Source organism: Eumetopias jubatus, unplaced genomic scaffold, assembly GCF_037043125.1.
Source record: "Eumetopias jubatus isolate StellerSeaLion01/CBP00866 unplaced genomic scaffold, mEumJub1_p1.0 scaffold_5, whole genome shotgun sequence".
Lineage (NCBI taxonomy): Eukaryota > Metazoa > Chordata > Mammalia > Carnivora > Otariidae > Eumetopias > Eumetopias jubatus.
This window is the reverse complement of record NW_028274811.1, coordinates 146,156,613-146,182,502: the sequence shown is the minus strand read 5'-3', so window position 1 is coordinate 146,182,502 and position 25,890 is coordinate 146,156,613. Positions and strand designations below refer to the sequence as shown.

The following is a 25,890-nucleotide window of genomic DNA, read 5'->3' as shown; positions in this document are numbered from 1 at the left end:
ATCACCAGGGAAATGCAAATCAAAACTACAATGAGTTATCAATTCACACCTGTCAGAATGGCTAAAACCAAAAGCACAAGAAACAAGTGTTGGCAAAGGTACGGAGAAAAAGGAACCCTTCCTGCACTGTTGGTGGGAATGCGAACTGGTATGGCTGGAAAACAGTATGGACGTTCCTCAAAAAATGAGAAACAGAATTACCATAAGATCCTGTAATTCCACTATTCAGTATTTACTCAAAAAATAGGAAAACACTAATTCAAAAAAATATATGCACCCATATGTTTATTGCATCATTATTTACAGTAGTCAAATTATGGGATCAGTCCAAGTGTCCATTGATCAATGAATGGGTAAGAAACATGTGGAATATACAATGGAATATTACACTCAGCCATAAAAAAGGATGAAGTCCTGGGCGCCTGGGTGGTTCAGTGGGTTAAGCCTCTGCCTTCAGCTCAGGTCATGCTCCCAGGGTCCTGGGTTCAAGCCCCGCATCAGGCTCCCTGCTCAGCGGGGAGCCTGCTTCTCCCTCTCCCTCTGCCCCTCCCCCCTGCTCGTGCACTCTCTCTCTCTCAAATAAATAAATAAGATTTTATTTGTTCATTTGAGAGAGAGCAAGAGCACAAGCCAGGGGGAAGGGGGCAGCGGTGGTGGTAAAGGGCAGAGGGAGAGGGAGAAGCAGACTCCCTGCTGAGTAGGCAGCCTGATGTGGGGCTGGATCCCAGGACCCTGAGATCATGACCTGAGCCGAAGGCAGACGCTTAACCAACTGAGTTACCCAAGCGCCCCTAAAATCTTTTTAAAAAATGAAATCTTGCCACTTGCGATGACATGGATGGATCTAGACAGTATAATGCTAAGGGAAATAAGCCAGTCAGAGAAACACACATACCATATGATTTCACTCACATGTGGAATTTAAGAAACAAAACAAATCAGCAAAGAAAAAAAAGAGAGAAAGACAAACCACGAAACAGACTCTGAGCTCAGAGAACACACTGATGGTGACCAGTGGGGAGGTGGGGGAATAGGTGATGGGGATTAAGGAGGGCACTTGTCGTGACCGGGCTCTGAGTAATGGATAGAACTGCTAAATCACTGTAGTGTACACCCGAAACTAATATAACACTGTGTGTTAACTATACTGGAATTAAAATTTCTTAATTAAAAAAAAGAAATAGATTCACATATATTTTGTCAAATGATTTTCAACACAGATGTAATGGCAACTCTATAAAGAAAGAACAGCCTCCAACAGAGGCTGCTGGAACAATTACAGCCACATGCAAATAAATAAGCCTTCATCTATACCCTACCCCATAAACAAAATCTAACCTAAAATGGATCACAGACCTACATACAAGTCTAAAACTATAAAACTTCTAAAAGTAAATGTAAGAGAAAATCTTCGTGACCTTAGCGAAGATTTTTTAGATATGACCCCAAAGCACAATTCAGAAAAGATCAATGAAAATGGACTTCATCAAAATTAAAACCTTCTACTTTGCAAAGGACGCTCTCTTAACTGAATGAAAATAAAAGCCACAAGTTGAAAGAAAATACTGACAAAATGCGTGTAGGTTAAAGGATCTATATCCTAAACACATACAGAACTGTCAAATTCCAATAATAAGTAAACAAGCAACCCAGTTTTGAAAACAGGCAAAAGATTTGAGTAGACACTTCACCAAAGAAGATATATGGGTAGCAAATAAGATTACAAAGAGACGCTTCACAAAATGCAAACTGATACCCTAATAAGAAACCAGGACAAATCTATTAGAATGGAGGAAAGAAAACTGAGAAAAGCAGATGCTAAGCAGAACGCAGAGCAATGAGAATTCTCACAGACCACAGTCTCTTATAAAGTTAACACAGAAGCCAGAAATCCTACTGCTACGGACTTAGCCCACTTCAGCAAAATTTGTGTTCACAAAAGAAAGCCTGTATGCAAATGTGTATAGTGACTCTATTCGTAATCATCAAAAACTGGAAAAAATCCATAACGTCAGGCGCATTCATCCAGCGGAGCCCCATTGAGCGAGGCAAAGTAAGAAACACCTAACAACAGGGATGAATTTCTAATGCACTGCACTAGGTGAAAGAAGCCAGACACAGAGGTTATGTTCTGCATGATTCCATCTATGTGACATTCCGGAAAAGACAAACTCTAGGGACAGGAAAGTGACCAGTGGTTGCCAGGGAATAGAAGTCAGATGAGGCATCGACCACAGTGCGGCAGGTGGGGATTTTGTGGGTAGTGGGATTATATTCTCTAGCTTGATCGTGTGGTAGTTACATGACCGTATATGCATGTGTCAAAACTCATAGCACTGAAGACCAAAAAGGGTGAATTTTTCTGTATGCGAATCCTACCTCAATTTTTTTAAGTCTCTAGCTTTCCCCCTCTACCATTAACACCTTAAAATAGGATGGCAAAACATTGCTACATCGTACTAATATATGTCATCATTATCGGCCAGTACTTGGAGGAGATTTCTGTTTTCTTAGGCCAGAATATTGGTTTTTCTGAACAAAGGTTTGTCTGCAAGAAATATGTATCAAACCCACTTTGAAACTTCGAAACTTTCTCCTGCTGTGGGGAAAAAGAAACTATAAATAGCAAATCACTGTCCATCATTTCCCTCCACATACAAATTGAGTAGTAAAATCCTCTTTCTCGTTTTGATTCCAGCAACAGTTCATTTGCTTCTGGGAAAGCATTCATCATCATCAGTCTGAATTATTTTCATGTTTGCTAGCCGTCTGCAGGATTTGACCAACAGTCATATGGATAATTTGAAATATTTGTTTGTTCATATCCATCTCACCACAATTCATTGTGTTCTGTAGCAAAGTAATTCTTTATGCCTGAAAAAAAATCAGAACCTTCTGTTTTTATGGAAACTTTCTTTATATAGGATCAAAATTCATGTCTTAAAAGGCACCGAGTAAAAGCCTGGACAAATAATCACCAAACTACTGAAGATACAAAATGCCGACAAGTGAACCAAACCGTGAAGCAGAATAAAATGTAAATCCATCACGTATTTATCTCATCTCAGAGAACTGCTGAGCACTCAAGCTTTTTTCCTTCCCTTTGCCTAACTACTAAGTGGGTGGAAATGTTTTCCTTTCATTTACTGGAAACAAAAGTGATGCTACATCAGCAGATAGGCTACAAAATAAAACATAAAAAAAAAACAAGATGATGCCTAGTTAAATGTGAACAAAATAAAATGACAAGAGGCTTCATTAGGGTATGAATTTTGCAATCAAAAATTATATTCTGAAAAATTAAAATGTGGGGACGCCTGGGTGGCTCAGTCAGTTAAGCGTCTGCGTTCAGCTCAGGTCATGGTCTCGGGGTCCTGGGATTGAGCACCTCGTCGGGCTCCCTGCTCAGCGGGGAGTCTGCTTCTCTTTCCGCCCCTCTCTCTGCTCATGCTCTCTCTCTCTCTAATAAATAAAGTCTTAAAAAAAAGAAAAAGAAAAATGTGGAAGGAAAAGCCTAAGACTAAGACCCCTATCAAGACAGAAGGAGCACAGGGTCCAAGATGCAACAGAGAGTAGACAGAAAAAAACATGAAGGTGAAAGTCAGAGAGAGGAAGAGCATACCAGCTCAGCTGAACTGGTAGATGGAAAAAAAAAAACAAACTTATTAAAAGGAAAGTACTTCGTAAATTGTAAATAAAAGTAGAAATGTGCAGTAAATGTGAAATTCATTGTTCTATTTTGGGAACCCACCACCCCAAAATACTTAGATTTTAATTGACATATTAAAAATGAAAAATTGTGAGTAGAAAGAAATGTTCTCTCAATTAGTGTTTACGCTAAGAGGAAACTTTTTCATTAGAAATTCCAAATTTAGGGGTGCCTGGGTGGCTCAGTTGGTTAAGCGACTGCCTTCGGCTCAGGTCATGATCCTGGAGCCCCGGGATCGAGTCCCGCATCGGGCTCCCTGCTCAGCGGGGAGCCTGCTTCTCCCTCTGACCCTCTTCCCTCTCATGCTCTCTATCTCTCATTCTCTCTCTCAAATAAATAAATAAAATCTTTAAAAAAAAAAAAAAGAAATTCCAAATTTAGAATAATTTACTCAGGAAGAAACTAGCACTCCTAGAATTCCAGTCACAAAAAGCAAAAGGAAGTTTAAAAAAAAAAAAAAAAACCAGGATGGATAGCAAAATGTATTATAACTGGGGCTTTTTCAATCTACAGAGAGACAGCCCTGTCAGTTAACTGCTCTAAATGAATCCGTATTAGAATAAAATAGTGTGCAGAAAACAGAGACGTTGTGTAAATGAGACACCCAAATTATTATCGGGGATGTTGGAGAAATAGTATAGAACAGAAGCACCAGAGATCCAGAGTGGTATGCCAACATTAGTGAGGTCCTGAAAGGGGAGGAAGGTCAATTCTGGGAATACAGACCCACAAGTGTGGGCATTAGTTAACCTAGGGAAAGGCCAGCCTTGAAAGTCCATGCACGCCACGCAGGAAGGAAGCGAAGGTTCCAGCCGCGTATGACAACACCACTGGGCCTGGAGGACGCTACACCAAGTGAAATAAGCCAGCCACAGAGGGCCAAAGGCTGCAGGACTCCACCTCCGTGAGGAATCAAAAATAGCCAAACTCCTAGAAGCAGAGAATAGAATGGGGGTCGCTAAGTGCTGGGAGAGGGGGACATGGGGAGCTGCTGTTCAGGGGTCTAAAGTTTCAGTTATGCAGGGTGAAGAAGTTCGAGAAATCTGTCAAACGATACAGTGCTCGTAGTTAACAATTCAGTGTTGTAGGGGCGCCTGGGTGGCTCAGTTGGTGAAGTGTCTGCCTTCGGCTCAGGTCGTGATCCCAGGGTCCTGGGATGGAGCCCTGCATCGGGCTCCCTGCTCAGTGGGGAGCCTGCTTCTCCCTCTGTCCCCCTCCACTTCCTGTGCATGCTCTCTCTCTCTCTAAAAAATAAATAAAATCTTTAAAAAATCAGTGTTATACACTTCACAATTTTTAAGAGGGTAGATCTCACGTTATGTTCTTAACACCAAAACAAAACAACATCAAAGAACAAAAGAGCAGGAGGAACCTTTTGGAGGTGATGGATATGCTTATTACCTTGACTGTGGTGATGGTTTCATGGGTTTGTGCATATGTCCAAATTCATCATATTGTATACATTAAACATGCCCAGATATTTTATGGGATTTTGTTTTTGTGGCATTTCAGATATACTGCAAAAAAGGTTTTTTTTAAGAAAGAAGAAAGAAAAATGTGGGAAAGCAAGTAATAAACTGTGAGTCCAAAAGAAAAAAAAAAAAGTAGAGACTTCAGAAGACGGGAGGGATTGCCAAGAATGGATTCGGAGATTTTCTTCCTTTTTTTTTTCTTTTAAGGTTTTATTTATTTATTTGACAGAGAGAGACACAGCAAGAGAGGGAACACAGACAGGGGGAGTGGGAGAGGGAGAAGCAGACTTCCCGTGGAGCAGGGAGCCCGATGCGGGGCTCGATCCGGGCATGACCTGAGCCGAAGGCAGACGCTTAACCAACTGAGCCACCCGGGCCCTCCGGAGATTTTCTTTTTTAACCAGTGCACCAACATGACTAGGTTGGAATGAAGGGAAAACAATGTAGCTGGACTTCAGTAAGACCCGTGTCCACTCTTCCCTGACATCCTTCATTCACACACTTACTCAACAAATATTTATGGACTGCCTAAGACCTGGGCACACAGTGATGAAGCCCACACGGAGGGGACATCGGGCTACATGCTCAATTGCATGTCCTTATGGTCAGATCGAGAGCATCAGTGAGTAGAGCACAAATGAATGAACCACCACCTCCTGGGAGCGCTGGCCCATAGAGCAAATGATATAGTTTATAGGATAGGGAGGTCCCAGGGCTCTCTTTCAAAATTTGTGGCTTTTCTTTCAAATAATGTAGATAAGAACACTAATTTCCTGGTTATTAAAGTTCTATGTGGCATAAAGTACACAGGAACAACCAAATCATTAGATGATTAAATTAGGATCCCAAATCCCTTAAAACCCTGTAGCAATGGGGCAAATCTAACACAACAAAACTTGAAAAGGAAAATAAATTTTTTACTTGCTTCAAAAACGTAACATGCACTTGAGTCAAACAAACAAACAAACAAATAAACAAACAAAAAACCTCCAGGATCACCTGGATGGTGCAGTGGGACAGGCATCCAACTCTTGGCCTCCACTCAGGGCATGAACTAAGGGCCATGGGATCGAGCCCTGCACCGGGCTCCGTGCTCAGCATGGAGTCAGCTTCGATTCTCTCTCCCTCTCCCTCTGCCCCTCCTGCTCATGCGCGTGCCCCCCCAAATAAATAAATCTTTTAAAAAAATAACTCCACTGACATGGTCTATATAACAATACGGTACAGGACAGGTGACTTATCAGAAGCATAAGTAAAAATTCCACGTGAGTCGAGTATCAGGTGTCAGTTTGAAGACAAGCACAGAGCAAGGAAGGGGGCTGTCTGCTCCTCTCTGCAATGGTGGGGCCCCACCTGGCTCTGTATCTGGCTCCAGAACCCACACTTCAGAAAGATAACTTAAAACCTGGCTTGTGTTAAGAGGAGAGTTACCAGGCTAGGGAGGGTTGGTTTATATGAAGAAACATGAGAATGGAAGATTCAGTGAGGACAGGAGAGAGTCCTCCAAATGTCTGGATTTGGGATTTCCCATGGAGGAAGCATTAGAATTGTTCAGGGTGGTCCCCGGAAGGGTAAAATAAGGGCCCATGGGGGAAGTGCCAGGGAGCCAGGTTTTAGCCAGGTATACAGAAGGCATTTCTAACAGGGTGCCCTAAGGTAAGACGAGCTGCCTTAAGAGTTAGGAGAGAACAGCCAGTCCCCAAAAGGTCTCAGGCAGGGGGGCCATATCCAAAAACGAAATGTTTCAGGCAGCAGTTGGTGGTTATTTAGAATCAATAACCTGAAGGTTCCATTCAGCACTGTTTGGGTATGTCACCTGCTAGTCTACCCAGTACGTCCTTTTTTACACAATACAAAAAGCAAAGAACATATCTTGGCTTTTCACTTGCTATCACAATTTGGTGTTGGACACAACCAGTTCTAAAAGTTACCTCCAAACTCTCAGAGAAGGCAAAAAAGAGCAGTGAGAGAGACGGCCAGGGGCAGGAGGTAGATGTGACCAACAGAGGTCAGAGGAGATCAGAGGGGAAGGTGTCCCAGGGAAGACGCTCTCCCCGAGAGCTGCTCACACACCCTCCATGCGAGCCGACAGCCTTGCCCCGACCCCCTATGCTGCAGTCCCTTCTAACTCTGGGGTCCTTCAAGCTGCTGACCTAAACCTCACAAATCATGTGCTTCTCTCTTCCAACTTTATGATAAAGATGTGTATCAGGGAACAGAAGGGAAAAGACTTGGAGAAAAATAGACACACACACAAACACAATATTTAACCAATAACACAAGTCACTGGAATTCAGTTCCCCACCTTCACAAAAGCTTAGCCCTGAATACCAATGGGTTTGCCCTGAAACATGATAGCACTCAGGCGTCCCAGAGTCTGACTCACCACTGCACATGGTCACACAGCTCAGCACAATCACACCCGCTCAGCATGGTCACACCCACAAAGCAGCATGATCACACCAGCTTCGCATGGTCACACTGGCTCAGCATATTTCAGTCCCATGTCATCACTGATCAGTCCTCTCCTGTATGTACTTTCAAAAGTGGCATCTCATATGTGAACCAAAGCTAATCTTCTACCTGTACGTGTGAACTTTAAAGAATTGTCATTTCGGGGCGCCTGGGTGGCTCAGATGGTTAAGCATCTGCCTTCGGCTCAGGTCATGATCCCAGGGTCCTGGGATCGAGTCCCGCATCAGGCTCCCTGCTCCTTGGGAGCCTGCTTCTCCCTCTGCCCCTCTCTCTCTCTCTCTCATGAATAAATAAATAAAATCTTTAAAAAAAAAAAAAGAATTGTCATTTCATTGAAAAGTTATATATGGCAAAAAAATATTTTAAAATCTATAATCAAAGGGGTCTTGCCCTCACCTCACATCCCAAACCCCACCCACCCTCCCCAGAAGCAAAAGTTATTACCAGTTTCTTGTACACTCACAGATGATTTCCGGCAGGGGATGTGTAGGAGAGTTGGGGAAGGGGGGAGCACGCATGTGTAAGCATGTGAATGCCCCTTTTTTACACAAATGGAAGCAAATATCACAGTCTCCTGCCCCTTGTTGTTTACACCTGACAGCACTCTGCTCGGCTACAGCACCTGGTACTGTAACACCAATTAACTCCCATACCACTGCTGAATCGGGAATGAAGTCAGAATCACCTGGAAGTTCCGCTGGTTTCTAGGAGGTTCTTTCTGCAAGGGGAGCTTAGCTTTGAATTATGAGAACAGGAAACTTCCGCAGGAAGAGAAGTGACCCTCAACACGGAAGCCTGTCAGCTGGATTTTTAGAAAATGTACGGGTGCCTGCCCCTCCCCGGAGAGGGGCACCCCAGCCTTGCAGTCCTGGGCTTGTGGCAGGGGACAACCCCTCCGGGGCTCACTGGCACTGTGTTGTTTCCGCAAACCAGCATTCCCACGCTGTTGTTTTTTTTTTAATTATTATCCCCACAGGCAGCCTCCAGCGCACTGAGCAGCCTGCCAAGTTCTCTCCCCAGACACCAAGTGTTGCTGTTAATACCCGGATTTCAAGGTTGCAACCATCCTGAGTGGTCTCCCATTACCCCGGCTTTTTCCACAAGACCGGCTGGGCTCAATGCACATTCCTGCAGAATTCCAACCTCGGCTGGAAACTACACGGGCGTCCAGACGTGTCACTCTGCCACAGCCTTTCCTCCAGCTGCTCCGTACGGATACACCCACATGCACTCAACCAGTCTCAGCTCACACACGCTTAGGCTGTGTCCGATTATGTGCTTACAAAAACGAGGCTGTCGTTACATTGCTAAGATGTTCTTAGGGACTGATCTGTGTCCCCGCCCCCTGCCCAAAATTCATGTATTAAAGTCCTACTCAGTATTCAGAATGGGACTGTGTTTGGAAAGAGGGCCTTTAAAGAGGGGATGAAGCCAAAATGAGGCTGTTGGGGTGGGTCCTGATCCAACAGGGCCGGTGTCCTTGTAAGGGGAAGAGCCATCCGGGAAGATGGTGCACAGAGGAAGCTGGTTGAGGACACCGCGAGCAGAGAAGGCGGCCACCTGCAAGCTAGGGAGAAACCAATCCTGCCAACACCTTGGTCTTGAACTTCCAGTCTCCAAAACTATGAGGAATACAGGGCTGCTTTGTTAGGGCAGCCCCGGCGGATGATGGAGATGTGTGTACTTCCACAAGCTGCTTATTGTCCAACACAGACAGACTGCAATATGTTTGCAATAACCCACCTTTGGGAGGTGGGCCTACAAAGCAGGTGATAAAGTTCTGCTTAGGAGTCATTACTTCCTCTACCTGTTTCTGAGTGGGGGACAGTTCTGAAAGGGGGACAGGCTGCTTTATCCTTTTCTCAGGCTTATGCTTCTAACTCAAGGACCACGCTATGCCTCCCAAAAAAAGATTTATTCTGAATCAAAGAGACAGGGGACCCAAGCCTTAGAGTTATTCGAATGTTGCTAATATCTAAGCTACTGGGTAGACAGGATGGATTTTGGAGCAGCAGAGCCTTCCCCACGCTCTGGCTAGGCAGTGATGGGGGGGCAGGGGGGCACGGGGTGGGGGCTCACACAGCTGTTAGGTGTTAGTGTCAGACAGGCCTGGGTTCCAATACCAGCTCCACTCTTTGCTAACGAGTACACGGGCCTTAGCAAAGCAATTACTCTCTAAATGCCTCAGGTTCCCCCACTGAGAAATACCATACCTCCCCTGCGGTTAGTAGGAGAACCTAAAATAATGTTATCTAAAAGACCTAGGACAGTCAACACTTGAGAGCTATTCCTTGTTACCACAGTGTCTGGACTATGAATTTCTACTCCTAATTAACACGTTCAGGTCAAGAGAAACTTGCGGTGACCACAGTCTGCCTTTCCGAGCTGTCTCGGATACGCCCGTTGGGTAGTTTGGGCTGGGGCCAGGGCAGGTGGAAACTGGGAACCTGACCTTTCTCCATTACAAATCCATCTTTTACTCTCACTGGAAGTTCAAATTCGTATCATAGCTCTCCTTAACAAAATGCAAATGCCCTTGAAAATGGGAATACGTAATGTAACTCTTAAGTCAAAGAGTAGTGGACACATGGAAGAAAAGGCCAGGGCATGAAGGGATAAAGCGTGGCTGCCCGGGACAGGTAAATGTCAGGGGGCAAGAAGGGACAATCACTGGAAGAGCAGAACGCCAGCTGCCTCCCAAACGTGCTGACTGCTCGCCATGCGCACCGGCACGTGCCTAATGCCTTGTGACACGCCACCTCTGTCACTGTCACGTTCCCCACGAACAACACTGCCCAGCTATCTTCACAGCAAACCCCGCAAGACCTCGCCTCTCGAACGTATCCACCAAGTTTGGGACACACGCGCGGTTTTGTGGATTTTCCTGACGTTTGGATTCGTTCTCATAAAGGGTAATTTCGTTGCCCAATTTTTCACCCCACAGTATTCCAGAGAAGAAAATTTACTTGATTCCTCCTTTCCACCCTTGCATTAAACCTTGTGATCGATGAGCTGTTGTTTTATCAGTCCTTCTCAGGTAATATTCTCACCATATTAAATTAGAAAAAATAAGATCCTATTTCCCTCACCTATAAAAGTTTTATGATTTTTTTGTTCATGTTCAATTTGCATCAGTCCATTGGGTCACAAGTGTGCCAATTCCAATATAACTATAATGTGTCACTATTACGGGAACACTTCACTCCGCCTGAGAGGATCCCGGATGACTAAAGTTTTCTGTTTGAGCGCAGAAACTTTATTGGGTTATTCAGACGGGAGACTTCCTTACATTTACATAAATAGCCATATTTCTATTTAAGTATATGGCCTGCCCCATCTTTGGGGATAATAAGCTCCTTGTGTTTAACACCCATCATGACAAGTGCGATTTTCATTCGTCATAAAATCACCTATTTCATAAATGGAGTTGTTCAGGGAACACAACACTCAGCTGAATCCTCTGAGGGGGGCTGAGATGTTAGGGACCGAGAGGGCTCTGCCGGCCCCAGTCTGGCTCTGCTCCTGTCCCGGCTCTTGGGCCCCCTGGGGTGGGCGGGGGCGGGCCCATGGCAGGGTCCTGCTCACAGGACTGTGGTCTGCTCCCTGGGACCGAGCCCTTCACCCAGAGAGAAACCTGTTACTCTCTCATCTCTCCCGGGTCTCCAAACTCCTCTGGCCTCAACTTCAAGACCTTAACTTCCACTTGGATGTCCCCGATCTTTCTGTTCCCCAGTTTATGGAATCTGCAGGACTCATCTCATCTCTTCCGCCTTTGGCTCCGATGCCAGACTCTGGCCCCATCAACTGGAGAAGGGTCAGAGAGCCTGGGTCCTTATAAAGCTGCTCCCCTGAAAGGTGATGGGTGGACGGTGTCACTTAGAAGGGGATGAGGCACCATTCATGATGCGTTTCTCCCAGCGGATTCAAGAACAGTCTCCTGGTTCTCATCAGAACTTGGGGAACACAACTGCAGCCAAGCCCTCGGGGGGTTTAACAGACTCCTACCTTCTCCTCTGAGCATTACCACTTCTCGGCTGGAGCTCTGATTAAGCTTACTGTCATCCATCAGCTTCCCCGAGATTTCAAGATGTTGGCTACGCTTGTTTCGTATAGCAGAGGAAAAGCTGCCCATGGCCTCCTGTTGGGGGAGGCCAGGCACCGCTGGAGTTGTGTGAAATGCCCTCACTGCTAGCAGCTGCTTTGATGCCTCCCAGACCCACTGGGTTCTGCTTTAAGGGTTCTGGCGGTCCCGCTAAGGCTGGAAAACTCGTGCTCATTGCAGGTCATTTTAAGATGCCACACCTGCTCGCGGATGGATCCCTGTACAACATCTCCACCATGTGGCTGTCCAGACCTCTGCAGCGGCATCTCCAGTGACAACAACGTCCCTATGTCCAGAGGCAACGCATTCTAACTTCAAACGACTTTATTAAAACCCTACTTCAGACTGAGCTTTAGCACCAACGCCAAGAGCCAAGTTTACGCCTCTGAGCCAGTTAGAACAGGTCTAATTGCAGGTAAGCAACGGAGCGTAGTAAGACTCCGTGCTCCTGGGTCTGGTCGGGACTGAGCGAGTTGACCTCATCTCCCTGTCGTTAAGAATGAAAACAGTCAGTAGACAGCGCCTCCTCCCTAAAGATGAGAACGGGGTGTTTCTGTGCACGGAAACTGCTAGGTCACAGTCATCATGGTCATTATCACTTTCCCTTCCTTCTTCCGCTTGGCAAGCCTTCAAGCATTGGGAAACGCCCGTCCTGTTTCTTCTACACCTCCTCCCATCCTGGGGAAACAACTGTGCCTCGTAGGACAGGCTCTCGAGACCCTTTACCATCTAGAATTCACGTCTGCTTGTCAATGCTGCAGCTCACCCCTCTAGCTCTAGTTGTTTTCGTATCACCCATGTTGGTTTAGGGACACACTGTGCCGAAAGCGTCCTCCATGAGATGGGAGGCACAGAAGAGACCCCTCCCAGAGAAGCCTGCCCCTGTGATAGTGCCAACCACGGCCCCCGACGGTCAAGCAGACAGGGGGGCCCAGGGGAACTTCGGGAGCCCGCCCAGCCACCCAGCCCTGACCATTACATCAGGGGGATGGTTTCCCGCTCTCCCCACCTGGCACTGGGGAGAACCCTCTGGAAGCTTGGCTCCCTGCAACTTCCGTGCCTCATGTGGGCCCAGGAAATGATGACTACAGCGGGGACAAGTCTGGATAGCGCTGGATGCGGACCGTCTAGGTTACCCGCTCGGACTTCGGTCACTGAACACCACAGCCTGGGGGCCCACACAACGAGCATCTATTCTGCTCAGCTATGGGGCTAAGAAGCCTCAGATCCCAGCGGCAGCACACTGGGTGTCCGGTGAGAAGCCCCTTCCTGGGTCATAGCTGGCTGTCTTCCCACTCACATGTGGAGGACGGGGCTCTCTGAGGTCACCTTGTAAGGGCACTAATCCCCTTCAGGAGGGCTCCAGCCTCAGGACCTAAGCACCTCTCCAAGGCCCAGCCTCCTCGTATGAGCACACAGAGGGTCAGGATTTCAACCTAAGGACACAAACACGCAGTGCACATCATGGCTTCTCCCCTTGGCAGCCCCATCTGCCAAGAGAGCAGTCTGAGTGTTTTCTTCCCTTCCTTTTATTAATTCCTTTCTAATCCTGAAGAATCATCTTTCCACCGACAAAACTCCCTGCGTGCAGGGATGTGGCTGCGGCTCCGCTGTTACTCGGCCCTGCCCATGTCCCCAAGAACAGGACGCCCACCTAGGAGGACTCCTGCCGCTGGTGAAGGCTGGGTCCACATTCAGAGCCCTCTTGACTTGGTACAATTGCCCAAACGCCACTCTGGGCGGGAGTAGGGCCTCCGCTCCTGGGAGCTCTCCGTCCCTCTTGAATACTCCAGACATGCTTCTGACCTTGCCAGCGAGTGCCTTGTCCTGCAGCACCTTCCAGACAGGGGGCAAGGGCTCAGGGCGCCTGCATTCCACACTGCCAGGCTCCCTCCCCCAACTTGAGCCTCACACCCTCCTGCCTCGGCCAGGCTGCCATAGGCCACATCCCACACCTGTGGGAGAGCAACAATGTGGGTCTGTCACCTCACGTAAGATGTCCAGACGTCAGAGGCTCCGGGTCAGTTCAGCAACTCCGTGGTCTCGCCAAACACCTGGAGTCTGTCCATCTTTCTGTTCCACCAGCCTCCTGGCCCCCATCTTCACTTTCCCCCTGGTGGCTGCAAAACAGCCATAAGGACGGCAGGTGTTCCTGTTTTATATAGCCTGTCGTCCAAAGACAGGAAGGATGCTCCCTCCTCAAGCACTTCCTTCTGTTCACAACAAAACCTTTCCCAAAGCTCCCAGCAGATGGCCCTGCAAACTTCATTGGCAGGAACTGGATCACATGCCCAAAGCCCACCACCCACCCTGGCGCCCAGGAGATGGGCTCAGACAACTGGCCGGGCCCACGATCCCTGAACACATCAGTGCCTGACCCCTGAAGCACTGGGGGTTCCGATACCAGAAAGTGGGGAGATGGCCATGGGATCGGAGAGAGCAGCATCTACACACCTTCAGGCGGGACAGGTGCCCGGCTCAGAGACCTGCAGATCTGGGTGCCCAGGCCAGGTGAGAAACACTCCACCACCGCCCAGAGGATGGCAGGTGGTCTAGCAAACACACACTACAGCACAGGCTCGGAAGACGCCTGCACTTGAGCACATCTATGCCTTCACGACAGCTCTTTCCGACCCTGGGGCATTGGGGCAAGTCCTTGGGCAGACGCGTAGTATCCAGCCACGAGGTGGAAACGTCAGGAATCCTGTATTTTTTCTGTTCTGTTTGGCTGTGGCTTGTCACAGTGTACCCCATCTCTCAGCAACAGTGAACACGGTGTATCTGGAGTCTCTGTTCTTAAATCTTTTATTTTTTTTTAAGATTTTATTTATTTATTTGAGAGAGAGAGAATGAGAGACAGCACAAGAGGGAAGAGGGTCAGAGGGAGAAGCAGACTCCCCGCTGAGCAGGGAGCCCGATATGGGACTCGATCCCGGGACTCCAGGATCATGACCTGAGCCGAAGGCAGTCGCTTAACCAACTGAGCCACCCAGGCGCCCTGTTCTTAAATCTTTTAAACTTGGGTTTCACAGCCTCTTGGTGGAGCTAAGCATTTCAGAATCTGAATGCCAGGATCAGCGGAGGGTCCGACAAAGCCCCCCTGGGACACCGGGGGAGGGCAGGGGTTGCAACCCTGGGGCCAAGCTCTTAGAGAAAGATGCGTACAGACAGGAATGTGCTGGTCATTGAGCCGAATGTCGACGGAACCTCCAGGTCTGGTCACAACAGCTCCTGTTCGGCTATGTCACCACTAAGCTCTATTTCTATTCTTGTTTGTTTGAACTTTAAATTTTATCAAGTTAGCACTTATCCCTGATATCAATCTGTCAGGCACTTCTGAGTCCTACTTTTGACATCAGAAATGGTAGCTTTCACTCCTTGCCTTGTGTCGTGTGCAAACTTAATCAATATCCTCAATCCAGCAACTGATCATTGAAACCAGCCAGCCAGAGAAGCCACGATAACCTCTACAATAACATTCTTACAGGTCACTTACGGGCTACTTGAAGGCCAGCTGAAAAAATCAATTAAAGATCTTACAAACTCCATGAATCTCCACACTTCTGTGAAATGGTCTATTTTATTCTGAGGTTGCAGGACCAGGCATCATCTAATTCTTGGGAAGCTTGGGAAGGAGAACTCCAAAAACGGCAAGCTACATATGCCTTTCCAGATAGCCTGATGCCTCCAGAAATCCGCCAGGAGTGTCTAGAAACTTACTGAATACATCCTTACTGAATACAAAACCCTGTCTCTACCGTCACACCTGCCCAGCAGGGAGCTATGATGGGTCCCTCTCCGAGCGTGCCCAACCAAGTCACAGGGCTGGCGGGAGTGACAGGGAGGAGCACACAGCAAACTACACACCGTCGGAGAGAATTCGTTCCTCAGAAACTGGGGGCCATTGGGAAGGGATGGACAGTAGCAGCCAAAAACCTGACAAATGCCAAGACTGTCCACACTGTTGACTTCTTTCAGAGAATGCCACGCCACTAACATTCACTCTCGTATTTGTCTGTCTCGTTCTTCCAGAAGATACATGCCATAAGATTAGAGGCCTTGTAGGTCTATTCATTGAGTTGGAAAAGCTTGTTACACAGTAGATACTCGGTAAGATCTGCTGAATGAATGAATGAGTCTCCAGGTTGCTGCTCATTTAAATGACAATTATCAAGCTGATCATAGTTTTAGGATTTCAGTTAAAAATGCAAACCATCTCATCTTATCAAACCTGTTTGGTATTTAGGTTACAGGTGTGTATGTTTGGGAGCTCGATTCTTTCCTATGATGCATAGGGATTATTCGAGGCACCATTTAATACTAATTTTCAGATACGTGAAGCTTGTCTACTCACATTCAAAGGTTTTCCTTAACCTGTCTTTATCTAAATCAGTCAAGTCTCCTCTCATACATGAGAAATATTACATAAATGGCAGCTTTCATAAACTCAAGAAGCGACTAGCAGAAACAATCCGTACCTTTCTTTAGTATCTAAAATAATAAATACCACTTAGAGACTGAAGACTCTGTGTCGTGAGTTTACCCAGAAACGTCCCCTGTTCAGTGTATCATTATCCCAACGGGTCCTCGGGACAGCTGGGAAAGCAAGGCTCCATGAGGGGCAAGCCACTGGCGCCAGGCCTCCTGCTGGGGGCCAAGCAGGGATCTGCTGTCAGGGACGGCTGAACCCCAAGCACAAGACCGCTCATTTAGTATTAGGTTACTACCAACTACTCCACTCTATCCTGCAGCTTCTCTGAGCACATTTCCTCAAACCTGAGATCCCATCAATGCTGGCTGATGTGCAACGATATCATGACATACAACACAAAACACCACTGATCACAGACACAAAACACCACTGACTGGAAGGTTCATCACCATTTCAGAAATGTTCAAACATGTGTCTGTGCACACACATTTACACACACACATACATATCTCAGATTCAATAAAATACAGTAATCCACTAGCCTTGGAACAAATGATTCCTAACAAATGTTATAAAATATGAGGGCCCACATGCTTCAGAAAATTAGTTTTTCCATGAAGTACAGAAAAGACAAAAATCCATAAATCTTAAGTATAAATGAAGTTAGAGGAAACTACAAATATTTGTTAAGACATACCCTCTTTAAAAAGTGTTGTTTTCTTTTTTCATCTCTGGCATTAAATCATATTTTTTATAATGTCAGGAGCTGTCCACATCTTCCTGCACATCAAAATGACTATCACTCATTCATATTTTCACACATCTGAGCGCACGGAAGGACAGTAAGACCACCTTCTCGAATACAGCCTGAAAAGGGACTTTAAATCTACCTGCTGTTCTTGACTTCTGTTCGTTTCCCAGAAGTTAAGGAAAGTAATAGTACTTTTTCATTCCATACCGAAGAAAAACATACTCTTTGCTGAAGACACAGCTGGAAGTCTCTGTAAAATCGAAGTCTCTGTAAAATCGAATCCTCTCCCGGGGACCCGTTGGGATATAATAATGAAAACACCTGGGAAACTGCGCTCAATAAAGTCTACATTTGAATGACGGGCTGGAAGCGCACGGGTCTTCGGGGCCCCTTGCCTCTCACAGTGCTCACGTCGTAGGCCCACACGGTGTCCACCCCCTCCCCAGTGATGTGGTCTGGGGTCCAGCGCGGGAAAGGGAACCGACAGGCAATGACTCTGGCGTCATCCTTCAGTTCGAGCGTGAGTTTCTCCTCCAACTGCGGCATCTGTGCAGAACAACAGTCGTTATTTCAGTAAGCGGTGAGTCGGAGGAAAAGATGCCCAAACATTCTTTTGGAGCTGAGTGCCTGAAAATACCTGTGCAAAAATTTGGAATCAAAGGGCACCTGGGTGGCTCAGGCAGTGAAGCGTCTGCCTTCGGCTCGGGTCATGATCTCGGGGTCCTGGGATCGAGTCCTGCATCGGGCTCCCTGCTCAGCGGAGAGCCTGCTTCTCCCTCGCCCTCTGCCTCTGCCCCCGCTCGTGCCCTCTCTCTCTCTCTTTTTCAAATAAATAAAATCTTTAAAAAAGAAATCAGTAACTGTAAATAAGATCCCTTCGGGGCATAAATACATTATCAAATGATCCATTAAAACATGGAAATGACATTAACAACAGGGGCATCTGCGTGGCTCAGTCAGTTAAGTGTCCAACTCTTTTTTTTTAAGATTTATTTGAAAGAGAGAGAGACAAGACAGCAACAGAGATAGCGAGATCAAGCACAAGTGGAGAAGCAGTCTCCCCGCCAAGCAGGGAGCCCAACGCAGGACTCGATCCCAGGACCCTGGGATCATGACCCAAGCCAAAAGCAGATGCTCAACTGCCTGAGGCACCCAGGCACCCAGTGTCCAACTCTTGATTTTGGCTCAGGTCACGATCCCAGGGTCATGAGACTGAGCCCCACCCTCAGCAGGGAGTCTGCTTCAGATTCTCTCTCCCTCTGCCCCTCCCCCCCAAAAATGAAATAAAATACCCTTACTTAAAAAGAAACAAATAAAATGAGAAGCTTTTTAAATTATCTGCCCACCCAACATTTTAATCTACCCCGTCTCAACTATTTAACACATTTTCCCACATGTCTTAACATCTCAGAAATCAGGATACATCTTACAGCTGACACAGTCTTAGAATTACAATTGGCCGTATTTTTTTCTTTCTCAGTAGCCATGCTACATCCTAAAATTAGTAGCATCTAGATTCGGTGAAATATGGTACTACTAAATTAGACCATGAAAAAATATACTCATTCTACTAGAAATATAATGAAATATTTCATAATTTTTCAAAATTTATAATGCACGGACAATGTCTTCACAGTCAACATAACTCAAAGTAAAATCCTCTTATTGATCACTTTTGTATCTTTTTATTACCAATCTACCTGCTACATGTATTGACACTGTAATTATATCAGCAAATTAACAACTGCTTAAAAATTGATCTTCCGATCCTACCATCTTTACCTCCTAAAACTACTTTTTCCACTTCTTTTAATTTGTTTTTTTGAAAGAATTTCAAAGTTACAGGAAAGTCGCAAGAATAGAACAAAGGATTCCTGTCTTCCTTCACCCGGGTTCACCAATTTTTAATTGTTGATCATATTTGCTTTATCTGATTTGCCCTCTTCCTCTATGAATATTTTTCCTAAACCATTTGAGAATACACGTCCCTTCATTCCTTGATACTAAGACACAGCCCCAGCTCAGTCATCAAATTCAGGAAATTTAAGATTGCATCCCAGTAATGCCAAAAGCCTTCCAATTTTGCCAAATGTCCCAATAACGTCCTTTGTGACACTTTCCCCATGAGGTCATGCTGCATTTAGCTATGTTTCCTTAGTCTACTTTCATCTGGGACGGTTCCTCCATCTTCGTCTCCGTTGACACCATTTTTAGGAAGACGGGCCAGTTATTCACCAGTGGTCCTCACCTTGGGTTCTCCTGACGTCTGCTCACGACAACTCGGCACATGCATCTTGGGCAATGTCCCACAAGTGGGGCTGTGAGCTTCTCAGGGCCCCACTGTCGGGTGCCCACGGGGATCTTCTGCTTTGAGAGTGATGGTCACCACCCGGCTAGGGTGATATCTGCTGTCTCCACAGTGGGGTTACTAATTTCCCCTTATAATGAGTAATTTGTCGGAGGTAGCTTGAGATGATGTAAATATCCTTCTGCTCAAGGAACTGTCCCTCACTAGATGTAGCATTCTTTTTTTTTTTTTGACAGAGAGAGAGAGACAGCGAGAGAGGAAACACAAGCAGGAGGAGTGGGAGAGGGAGAAGCAGGCTTCCCGCTGAGCAGGGAGCCCGATGTGGGGCTCGATCCCAGGACCCTGGGATCATGACCTGAACCGAAGACAGTTGCTTAACCAACTGAGCCACTCGGGCACCCTAGGTGTAGCATTCTTGATGATTCTGGCCTGAGTTAATTTTCACAGTATGATTGCAAAGGGGCAATTTGCTAATTCTGTCATTCCTTCTAAACTGACAGTTGGCATTCTGGGGCAAGGAAGAGCCCTCTCCCTTCTTTCTACCTGTGTACCTATCACTCTAAGTACGAGCTCTTAGATTCCTATTCTGTTCAGTGGGTTCTAATCCACCATCATCCTTGTTTCTTCTGATGCTCAGACTGTCCCAGTGTGGCCCTGGGGAGCCTCCTCAAGTGGGCCTCTCTCTCTCCACTGGATGCGCCCCCAACAAATATTCTGAACACTTCCTTATATTTGTGCTCCACAAAATGCCCCAGGCTTTTCTATCGATCCCCCTCCTAAGCCCTCAGATCAGACACCTCTCAGACACTCCTGGCTCCTCTAAATGGGAAATGATATCTCGAAACCAAGATCTGAGCAAAAACTAATCCCTTTAAAACTAACCAAATAAATCAAGACAAACAAATCAATAGTCCTTCTATGAAGACTTTATTCCCGACCTGTATCTTTAAAAAGTGGCTGGTGGGAAAGTCCTCCATGTGACCTCTGGCTAGAGTGAACGAAAACTCTTGACTCTTCATGACAATACCAAGATAACCAAGAATAAATTCCATTAAGGACGGGATATTTCTACTCTTTTAATAGCCAATAAAAGATTTCTTCAAAGAAAAAAAAAAGTTTTGTTCCTCAAAGGAAAAATTAAATAAGCAAAGAATGAGACAATATGTGTTTTTCCAAAATATCAGAGGTTTCTTACAGTAATTTTGTTCATCAAAAGGATCACTGTAAACGTATTCATGTTATTATTCTGTTCTCTTTTATGGTTTCTTTTATTTCCCAATGACTGTCATATGCTAAGTCAAGATAAACCCACAAATGAAAGGAGCTAGTTCAATGGTAAGAAATTAACTGAGTCAATCACACATAAATATGCAATGAACCTGGGTCTTGATATCACACACAAAGAGAGGCAGTGATGTGTCATGTCTGTCTAATGGAATTCAAAATTATTCACACAATTAGAGGTTTCAAAGTGACACGAACTCATCATATTCTAACTACATCTTCAAAACTTTAAACGTGAGCTGAAACCAGCACAAAGATATTAAGACCAAACAGCCATGCCCATGAGCAGCTCTTGATCCATGTGATGGCTCCCTCCTCCCCAAAACACTGGCTTCACTTGGCTTCTGGGGTCCTTCGCAACCCAGGCAGGTCCTTCCCTCCTCTGCTGAAACCCGCCAGGGCTCCTGCCTTCCAACAGCACAGCGTCCTTCACGCCTGGCCCCTAGCTCCCCTCTGACATCACCTCTCCCTGCTGCTGCTGGAACTTAAGAGGCACAGACCCCTGGGCGCCTCCACGGTGGCTCTGCCCTGCACGCTCCCCATACCTCCACGCGTCCCCTTCCCAAGGACACTGTCTCTGCCCCTCCTCCTGCTTTACTCCACCCCACAGCACTTACCCCCTCCTGTTGGACAACATTTTATTTTTTTTAAGATTTTTTTTTTTTTTTAAATAAGCTCTATGCCCAATGTAGAGCTTGAACTTACAAACCTGAGATCAAGAGTCGCGTGCTCTGCGGACTGAGCCAGCCTGGAGCCCTTTATGTAGGGACGTCATCTAATATCTGCTCTCCCCACTAGCATCTAGGCACCTCGGGGCAGGGATGTTCCTCTTTTTCATTCACTAAAGTATCCCAAGTGATTAGAACGCAGTCTTGCACTTTGTGGCACCAAATAAATACCTGTCGAATGAATGAACGAAGGACACATGATCCCATCATGAATCATTTATCTTTATCAAAATATGATGATAATATTTATGTTTACCAATTCACAACATGATTCATAACTAAAATTAATCTTTGAAGTTATAAAATTTAATAGCTCACCATCGGTGTCCTTACTGGGTACGTTTCATTCATTTCACAAGTATTTCCGGAGTCATTACTTTGTGCTGGTGCTGCCGAGCTGACGGAAAGCTCACTCTTGAACATACATTACAGCGCACACAGCAAACCGGCCGAGGCCACCACGTAAGGAAATGTGCGATGACTCACTCTAGAGAAGGAACAGGCACCAGCAGATAGAAAACGGGAGCACTGGGGTTTGTCTCACCGAGCAATCAGGGACGACTTCCTGGAGGAAAGGACACCTGACCTGTGAGTGGTCAGGAGGCATTCACCAACTAGGCCCAGAGCTGGGGGGACTGAAGCCAAAGGGAAGAACACAGCTCACACCGTGGATCCAGGGGCCTAGAGAAGGACAGAGCGCTGATGCACAGAGAGCTGAGGGAGGCAGGGGCCACTCCACACCAGGCCTCAGGCTCGGTGGAGAGGTCGTGCCTTATCTTCACTGCTTTAAAGCAGCAAGACGTCCCAGGTGGGTTTTACACAAGGACACAACTGATCTGTTTCACATTTTGAAAAGAGGAGCATGTGCTAGAGTTAAATGTGGGTATTTACCATGCTGGCGCTAGATTTACCAGATCCAGATGAGATTCCTCACCCCTGGTGGGTTAGATACACAAAAGCAAAGAGCTGTTAAGAACCATCGGTGTGAGGGCGCCTGGGTGGCTCAGTTGGTTGGGCGACTGCCTTCGGCTCAGGTCATGATCCTGGAGTCCCTGGATCAAGTCCCGCATCGGGCTCCCTGCTCGGCAGGGGGTCTGCTTCTCCCTCTGACCCTCCCCCCATCTCATGTGCTTTCTCTCTCATATAAATAAATAAAATCTTTAAAAAAAAAAAAAAACAATTTTCTTTAAAAAAAAAGAACCATCGGTGTGGTATCGGGAGCAGGGTAGATGATTTACAACACCAGGCTTCTCCCTCTCCAGTTGCCAAAGCATTCTCCTGGCTCCTGCATGGCCTATATGTGGCTCACCTGCCACAGGAAACGTGGTGCTACACGGGCTCTGTGGAGCCACGTTGCCATGCCAACCAGTGCTCAGACAAGGCAAGTGCATTTCACTGGAAGACGGCCCCATCAGGGTTCCCAGGACTCCAGAGAGCAGAGCTGGCCCCCTGACCCCCCCAGGCAGCACTTTCCCTCCCCCTCACCGCCTCCACATAGGCAAGGCTCGGTGAGAGTCAAAAGCGGGGCCTTGCACCCACGAACGAGCCCCTGGGGGTCCTGTGAACAAGCCCCCTGCGTGGAAAACGGCCTGCTGGCTGAATCCCTCTCATCCCACGGAATGTGGCTGCTTCGTGTTTTCAGCCGCTCCCCTTTCTCTTGGGAACAGTAAGATGCCACAAGTTCTCAATTTAAAGTTTCTCTGCATACAGGAAAATGGACAATAATTGCAAAAGCATTCATCAAAAAAACAGGACTCTTATTTCCCGAGCGAACAGCTCCAAAAACTGACGATGCTCAAACATGGTAAGATGCACAAAGAGTTGGAGCCCACAGGTCACTGCTGCCCCTCCCCGCCCCCCCGGGATGGAGCTGCTATGACCTTGTAAGCCCACACCTCAGGCCACCACCGGCCAGCCTCTCAGGATGGCATGGAAATCGCAATAAACATCAACTTTCCCTTTTTATAAAGCATGGAATTCAAATTAAATCTATTTGCTCCAAAACACTGCCCAAACATCATCAGGAGTGGACAACGGTCAAAGTCCATAGCAGTGCTAGGATCCCAAACAGTTTGTTTTAAATGACTAGGGGTCACGCCCCTTTTCGTTTCTATAGCAAAAGGATGAGCACCCACATTTCATCTTAATTTTAGGCTTACTGAAAATTCCAAACATATAGAATCCTGCTACTTTCGAGAATATGTTAACAACAGCACTTCTAAATCGACAGAAAAAAAAAAGGGTGGCCTTGTACTGAAGTTCCTAGTAGTAAGAATAAATTTCTCAAGCACTGAGCCATCTTACACAAAAAGGTGTGACTAAGAAAACAAATAAACAGAAAAGTAAATTTCCCTTTTTTTATATTATAAACCATACATATCAGTTATATAGCAGCATTTCAGCAAACATCCAATTTTTGCCACGATTATTATGGCTACAATCACAGAGCTTGAAAAGTCAAAAGGGATTTCTCTCTATGGTCTGTAAACGAACAATTACAATAAAAGCATCCCATCCTCATCATCTTTCCAAAAGCTAAATTTGGAACCATTTAGAGCATGATGCCACGGTGTTTTCACTTTTTAAAGTATGTAATCTAAATTCGATACAAATCAGTCAGCTGAGGTCAACTGAAACTAGTCGACGCTCGCCCGCCCTGAAAATCGCCTTACCGCAAAACCGGAGGAACCATCAATTTGAAGGGAACATGCCATTAACTCTCCCAAGTGACTGCAGCTGGCTGTTAGTGAGCAACCGCAAAACTCTCCAACTACATTAGACGCCGGGAGCTCATAAGGTAGCTTCCAGATTGGAGTTTTTAGGGCTTAGGTAGATCGTTGAGAATTTTATCTGCAGCAGAAGTTTTAACGACATGACTGAATCTTTTACGATTAAACTTTTAAGGCCCCGAGGTAGTGTGTCAAGCCAGTGCAGTGAAATCCGACGTCCCCCATCCCCAAATCTCTGGGGGGCTGCTGCTGGGCACACAGGAGGGCGGCCACACGGAGGTGGCCTGTTAGAGCTGGAGGGTCTACACAAGACCTAAAGCCAACCAACGAGGCGGAGGAGGACGCATACTCACCATCTGAGGCACACCGAAAATAATGACGTTTGAGTACTGCGAAAAAGTAACCTAGAGGAGAGGAACGATGCACAGATTAGTTTTAAAAGGCCAAACATCAAGCTTAACCTTTGTTTCAAAGGGTGCAGCAATGTCCCATTTTGTCAAATAGTAGGTTTTCACAGAGTGACTCCCTTTAAGACCTCACGAGAAGAATCCATGCTTATGCTTCTGTTAATTCAATCCACTGCAGTTGTCCAAACACCTCCCCTAAGTCACTCCTGCCACCCTCAGGGATGCTCCCAGAAGGGCCCACCCAGGGGTCATCTGTCGGAAACGCCAGTGACTCATCCAGTGACCAGCTGGTGGCCGCGCCGGGTGCTCTGGGCCAACTGTGCCCTGATCCACACTCTCTACTCTTCTCCACCATATGCCAAACTAACTCAGCAAGAACGTGTGACATCGGACAAGCACCTTTTATGCTGAGCCATCCTTAAAATTCTAGTCCCCCTCCTCTTCTCTAAAATACTAAGTAAAAAATGAAATAAAATGATCTTTAGTTGAAAAACTGGGGGGAAAAGTGCTTTGCCAGTCAAAATTCTTATTGCCCAATAAAAGTCTTATTTACTCTATAGAGAGATTGTTTATGTATATACGGTATAGAAAACAATGCAAGCAAAACTCAAGTGAATTTTTATAAGCTACTGATGACAACATTACAACGGGAAATTCTTATTTAAGAAAAAGCATTTTATGGCACATTCCTAAAACAAAATTACAGGACTTTTTTTAGAGTACAAATAAACTTGGAAGTTATCTTATACATTATGAAGACCAGAAAGAACCATGACAACACAGTCAGTGGATTCTGTCTTTTGTATTCATCTCTCTATAGACTCACACGTACACACACAGCGACACAGAAACTTGCACACAAGTCTACTATTTACCAAGAATGACATGAACAAGTTAATATCTATATTATAATTTATAAGATTTCCAAATGAGATTAAATAAACCTCATCATTTTGTAACAAAGAGAAATGAGAACTTTCTTAAATGAGCAAATTCTTGGAATTCACATAATCTATCAGGTCTAGAAACCTTAAGCTTCTACTCTAAAAGAGTTCATTTGTAAATCTATCAATTTAAAACGTGTTCACATTTCATCATGCTGAAACATACACTTGTATTTTAACTGTTTTTTTTGATACATTCTTCAGTTTTTAATTATACTAATTACAAATTACAAAGTTTTGGCTGGCATTTCCTAGGACCATTCTCTGCCTTACATACCTTCCACAAATCTGAAATATAAAATTTGGCAGAGCCGTGCACCCCCTCTTGCCAAGCACGGTATCTGGAGTACCAAACCAGCCAGGGGTTTAATTCATAACCAACGGCTGTGAATCCTGCTTTTGCAGCTGCTATCACCTGCAAAAACAGACCAGTGTTTATTCAAGGTAAGAAGAAAAACATCGACCTACGGAATGGGAGAAGAGCTCTGCAAATGACATCCTATAAGGGATTAGTATCCAAAATATGTAAAGAACTTACACAACTCAACA

At 45.9% G+C, this 25,890-nt stretch overlaps 1 protein-coding gene across 6 annotated transcripts in view; it reads right to left on the bottom strand.

The window, feature by feature from the left end:
• Window positions 1–737: 737 nt before the first annotated feature.
• The window catches only part of ATPSCKMT (ATP synthase c subunit lysine N-methyltransferase), a 31,876-nt gene continuing 6,723 nt past the window's right edge, over window positions 738–25,890 (bottom strand). Inside the window, exons 3-6 of one of the 6 annotated variants that reach the window (XR_015768241.1) lie at window positions 25,619–25,756; window positions 24,344–24,394; window positions 16,888–17,487; window positions 738–2,874 (exon numbers count right to left, since the gene is read on the bottom strand). Coding sequence is in view for 4 of the 6 variants with exons in the window: in XM_028122647.2 (XP_027978448.1) it covers window positions 17,287–17,487; window positions 24,344–24,394; window positions 25,619–25,756 (390 nt within the window). In the remaining 2 variants the exon portion in view is untranslated. Of the gene's footprint in view, window positions 2,875–14,547; window positions 17,488–21,248; window positions 21,943–24,343; window positions 24,395–25,618; window positions 25,757–25,890 lie in introns of those variants that run through there. The other 5 variants (XR_003612211.2, XM_028122647.2, XM_088023536.1 and 2 more) reach the window with 5 other exon arrangements.